The 5520-nt window shown below is 35.7% G+C and overlaps 1 protein-coding gene across 22 annotated transcripts; it reads left to right on the plus strand.

Moving 5' to 3' along the window:
• On the plus strand, positions 1 to 5248 carry LOC140891906 (RNA-binding KH domain-containing protein PEPPER-like). Of its 22 annotated transcripts, none has more exons than XM_073300580.1 (10): positions 1 to 614; positions 690 to 2214; positions 2680 to 2732; positions 3225 to 3336; positions 3479 to 3632; positions 3752 to 3806; positions 4013 to 4100; positions 4175 to 4426; positions 4537 to 4731; positions 4989 to 5248. In XM_073300580.1, exons 6-10 carry the CDS (start codon positions 3772 to 3774, stop codon positions 5133 to 5135), a joined length of 717 nt encoding a protein of 238 aa, XP_073156681.1. In that variant the 5' UTR covers positions 1 to 614; positions 690 to 2214; positions 2680 to 2732; positions 3225 to 3336; positions 3479 to 3632; positions 3752 to 3771; the 3' UTR covers positions 5136 to 5248. The 22 variants fall into 22 exon arrangements, with proteins under 22 accessions (XP_073156681.1, XP_073156684.1, XP_073156687.1 ...); XM_073300583.1 differs by lacking the exon at positions 2680 to 2732 and having other exon boundaries at positions 690 to 717; positions 815 to 879; positions 1999 to 2214; positions 3225 to 3632; XM_073300586.1 differs by lacking the exon at positions 2680 to 2732 and having other exon boundaries at positions 690 to 717; positions 815 to 879; positions 2135 to 2214; positions 3225 to 3632.
• The last annotated feature ends 272 nt before the right edge of the window (positions 5249 to 5520 follow it).

Genomic DNA, 5520 nt, shown 5'->3' on the forward strand with positions numbered 1-5520 from the left:
CTTATACGTCTCCCCCTTTCTCTCGATCTCCAAGTGCAAATCCATTTATTAGGGCTTCCCCTTTCGTCTCCCCCCTTTCTTTGTTTCATTCCAGCTTATGAACATTCAATTATGTATGGATATATGATGCATCGGAGTTTCTGAAGATGTTGAAGGTGGCGCGTTGGCCTTGCCTGTCCCGAGCCCAGGTATCCCTTGTAGTCCGTTGCTTATTCTCGCTGGCGTTTGAGGGGTTTTGTTCCTTAGTTCGGTAGGTCGATTTGAACCATGAATCACTATTTTTTTATGCTCATTCTGCCCAAACCGAGCCCTATTCCAGACCTGTTACTGTGCGCATCTTCTCCGGCGAGTTTTTGTGTCGATTTCTAGTCGATTCTTGGCTTTCTAGGTTCGGTTCGAAGCTTAAAGTTCATATTTGAGCCAAGCCCATAAGTTTCTGCTCATTTGAGCCATGATTTCAGTTTCTCTGGCGAGCTTCAGCCACTCAACCACCGTGGAATAGGTGCTATTCGATTTCCACTTTCCAGCCAGGTCTAGCTCCGATTCTTGAAGGTTTTAGGCTAGTTACAGCTCGGTTCCAGCCTCTATTATCGACTATAGTAGGCTGCCCGGAAGTAAGAAAATGATCACTCGATTTATTTCGAATTTGTTGTTTTTATGTCACTATATTTATTATTGGATTGTTGTAGGTTCAATCGCTGGCTGGAAGAGTTCAAGGTATATTTGTTCTTGAAAGTTCCGATTGATTGTTTATGTGTATATTTGTTTTTAGCTTGATTTTAATGACTTTAAATCACCATTACATCCTGTTTAGGAGCCCCTAACCTTGAGATTACAGTAATGCTATCGCTATTTGTGCTGCTGCCAAAGTTCCTTAATGTAAGTTTGAGTTCTTTGGGTGTGATCTATGTTTGTATGGAGCACACAAAAATTTTAGTTGTGACATTTTCTTGAATTGTGACAGCAAATCTCAGATATGGAAATATACTTTGATATGTTATGCTTGTGCAAGCTAAAAGATTATATTTCTGTTGACTAATTCTTTGTAAATTGAAGTTGCTTCGCATAATTAGTCACCTATGTTGGTGTATTCAAAACTTTCGATTGGTTGTTTACTAAAGATGTGTGATTTTTGCTCTAATTTTGCGAGTTTCAATTTAAGTCAAGTCTGTTTTAGGACACTCTTTTTCTTCAAATAAATTTTCTACTGTTGGTTGTTCAGCCGTTAACCTTAATCCGTGATCTTTCTTTATCTTTGGGAGATATACAAGATTCGTTCTTTATAAATTTTCATGTTTCCTGAGCCGATCATGAATCTGAATTTCAATGCCATATTGTGAATATGAGTATCTCTGTGGCATTTTAACTTTTTTCCCCTTTTTCCGATATTTGATGTGATCATGTGAAAGAGTGTGTTTCAGATGGATATGCTATAAGGTATCGACTATCTGGTTTATGTGCGTGAGTGTGTCTATGTATGCGTTTTAGCTTTGAAAAGCATCCTTATTTTTACTATGCACAAAATTTTGACACAATTTTTGTTTATTTTGTGATAACGATCGTTCTTTTTAGAAATTGCTCAGTCTTATCTTCATATACATGTGCTTATATGTGTTAGTGAAATCATGTGAGTTTAGGACATCTAAACAAATCATACGACTCTCCTTTACTGGGTATGCACCTTGTGAATGAGTGGAGAACACCTTTTAACTGTGGTTGAGTATTATCTGAGTGAAATCTTGTCATGTTGGTCTATGAAATATGAGGAATGGCTGGATATGTTTCTCTGGTCAAGGAAGATAAGTGAAAACTGATGGAAAAGTTTGATATTTTCAAATATGATTGCTTATTCTGGTGTTGATGTTTCCGTACTTGTGACACAGAAATTTGGTTTCTTAATAGTGCCTCTGGCTCTTGAAACTGAGAGGATCCAGATGGTGTCTACTGCAAAGTTCACTTGTGATAGCTTCTATTAATTTGAGTTTTTTGTGTCCTTAGAAACCTCAAATTACCTCTATAAGTACAGAATCGCGCATCCAACCTCTTTCCAGACTTCAAGTGTCCTTGCTTTTGTAAGAATAAGAATTTATCGGTTTCTTGAAATGGGCAACTGAAATCGAAGATATCTTCCTAGGAAGAGGTGCAGATACGACCAGTTTGAAGAGCCCCCACCGTCTTCTTCTAGATCCTATGACACCCACTCAAATTCTGTTGGTATTTATTTATTTATTTATTTATTTATTTATTTATTTATTTATTTATTTATTTATTTATTTATTTTACTTGAATTCAACCCTCTTGTTTGTATGACTGTTGGTATTAGAGATTATGAAGTTGTTAGATATTGATTCAAACAAGCAAGACATTTTTGTTGAATTGTGGTAATTTTGAAACTGGAAGATTCTGTAGAAGGGTGACCTGTATTTCGGTAGAAACCGGATATGTGGTAGAAGAAATCTTTATCAAGTTGCTTGTTTTAAGAATTTTTTATGACATCAAGGTATTGGTTTGACTAGTCAGGTTGATGTGGCCACACCCTAATTTTGTGTTTTACCTTTTACAAGCTTCTTTATAAACGTTGAGATGCCCAATCAAAAAAATTATGAACCTTGTAGCAGAAAATGAAACAACTACTTGTAGAATTGTTAGAGACTTTATTGATGATGGTTTCTTTTGCAGTAACTAGTATTCTTGAGGTAGGTGGAGACTGTCGAATGGGCACTATATCTTGGGTAGGAAACATCATTGATGATACCTTAGAGTATATTACCATTTTTATGCACATGTTGGAATTTTTTTTGTTTATTATGTTGTTTTGGAGACCAATAGAGAAGTGATTTCCTACTTAAATGCATTCCATAATTTGTATGTTTAAAGTGTAAAAACTCAGTTTGTGTTTCCTGAAGACTGAGGCTTTATCGTTGGTACAAACTGAAATTGGAACCAAACTGTGGCGACTAGCTTTTCAAATTCCAATCAGGTCGAGATCAAGCAGAAAATAATTTTTTTTAGTGTTAATTAGAATTTCAAAATTTATGCAGTGGACTCTTGGCGAGGTTTTATTTTAATACAATCAGATATTATCAAGAATATTCTTCATATGACCATATTGTTCTCAAACGCAATAGATTTGTTGAATATTTAGTGTGCATTACATTTGCTGTTAACAATGCAAATATTTAATGTAACAGGGATTATGATACTTGTATTGATATCTCCTTTAGGTATGGAACGTTTTCAAGATTGATTTTCGAACAAATTCGTCATGCTGCTTGCCTATCGGGTGTGCTTGGAGAAACCCTTTGATTTGCGCTCAAAAAATTCCAGCTTCCCGAGGTCAACTTATGGATTTTACTTTTGTAATTACTTCTTAAGAAATCTTGCCATGATTTCTTTATGTTATAAGATTTTTAAAGCTACATAATTCTTAGCAATTGAATGTATCTTTTGTTATACGGTGGTTGTGGTATGGTTATAGTGGTATCAGGTGATGGTGCCTCGGGCCTAGAAGAAAGAAATAGACTGAGACAGAGGAGAGGGTATATAGAAGATCCAAATGATGTCAGACCCGAGGTATTGCGATTTGCAGCATATGGCATGTTTAAAGTGCAAGTTTGCTTTGATTTTTGGTTGTAAGTTGCTCTTAACCAAACCTCAAGATATTTTGAGCATAGTCTAGTTTTTTCCCCTAAATTTCGAGCATTGTCCAGTTTGTATTAATGCATCTTGTCGATTTGGATTGATTCATTAGGATAATTGATCCAGAACTTTATGAAGAACAGTGCTAGTCAGTTGACAATATTTAGGTATGTTTGTTTGCTATATTGCCCCATTGACCATCGTTGATTAGTTTTTGAGTTTTTGACGTCTTTTGCAGCCTATTTGGCTAACAAGACAAAGTGAAGGAACACGAGCTTTGTGTGTTTTTCAAAATAATGATTTCATATGTTTAAGGTGCAGCAATTGGCATTGTGATAGTAATCTGTTTTTACTAGCAACTGTGATTTGGCAGCAAGAAAATGTCAGGCTTGGAAGCTGTGGTGGGTCACCTGAGAAAGTTTTTGGTGGATCACACAGTTCTTCCTTTATTTGAGAAGAGTGTAAGTTCCTGGTATAGGTTTTTTGGTTTCATGCGATCACGAGACTATCGTGAGAATGTTACTCTTTTTTGCAGTATAATGCTCCGGCGACGCAGGAACGACAAGTAGAAGCTTGGGCTGAGAAAACATCACTGCATACTACCCCACAAACGTCACTAGGTTCCAATTACTCTGTTTCTCTAAAGCGGGATTCACTCTTCCTTGACCGTGAAAGAGAGCTAGAATCCCGTTTGAGTTCGTCCAGACTTTCAGTGTATGGAGCAGATCATGGACTTGGAAGTCGCCCTTCAGCAATAGGACATTATGGCGGGCCTATTGTCACTCAGGTTTGGGCATGTACTTTGAATATTTCTTCTGTTCATTGAATTTAGGAGTTGGATGTTACTGCTTGCACTATTTCTTCCTGTAAATATGTCATGTTGATTCCTTGTGGCAGGTTGCACAGACGATGCAAGTACCACTTGCTTATGCAGAGGATATAATTGGAGTTCAGGGAGCAAATATTGATTACATTAGACGTACTAGTGGTGCCATTCTAACTGTGCAAGAGAGTAGGGGCTTGTCTGATGAAATCACCGTGGAGATAAAAGGCACCTCTTCACAAGTTCAACTAGCCCAGCAACTTATTCAGGTTAAAGTCTCTTTGGTTTTTTAATGACTTTTTTCCTAATCTGATCATGAATTCATGATCATAAACTTTGGTGCTTTGGCCTTAAAGTTCAAATCCCCAAATAGGGGCTGAGAAACTAAGTAGATATGATTTTGATAACAATTTGGTTTAAATATTGCCTTGAAGTAGTAAACGTAAGGAAGTTACTATACATACAAATGGCCTTGTTGTTATCTAAAGATAAAAAATAAGGTGGACGTTATCTTTATGTTATGCAGGATTTCACCAGTGGTCACAGAGAGCAACTTCAGGGGACCTATGGCAAGCTAGAATCCAGTTTACGACATTCCTACTCTCAGTTAGGTAGAAGTTCTTACGAAATACGTGTGGTTGAATATGTTATGTGTACACGTTTTGGTGGTTGAATATGTCATTTCAAATTATTAGTGTATTTTGGTGTATAGAGTACTTATTGATTTATGTATGTGTCGTTTTGGGATGGATTAATTAATATTATTAGTGTATTTTTAAGTTTCAAAAATATATTTATGGCATTATTGTATCTAAATATTAATTTAGAAAATGTGTTCTATTGCTTCGACAATTTTAGAATAAACGAAGTAAATCATTATCTTCTACTTCGTCTATTAATAAAATTACGAAAGTATAAATTATTCTATTACTTCGGTAATTTCATTAATAGACGAAGTAGAATAATGCATTTTCTTTTATACGGTAATATAGGAAATTAACGAAGTAAAAGACATTATTTCATTTTGTATATTATTGAAATTACTGAAGTAATAGACA

Source organism: Henckelia pumila, chromosome 3 (assembly GCF_033568475.1).
Source record: "Henckelia pumila isolate YLH828 chromosome 3, ASM3356847v2, whole genome shotgun sequence".
NCBI lineage: Eukaryota > Viridiplantae > Streptophyta > Magnoliopsida > Lamiales > Gesneriaceae > Henckelia > Henckelia pumila.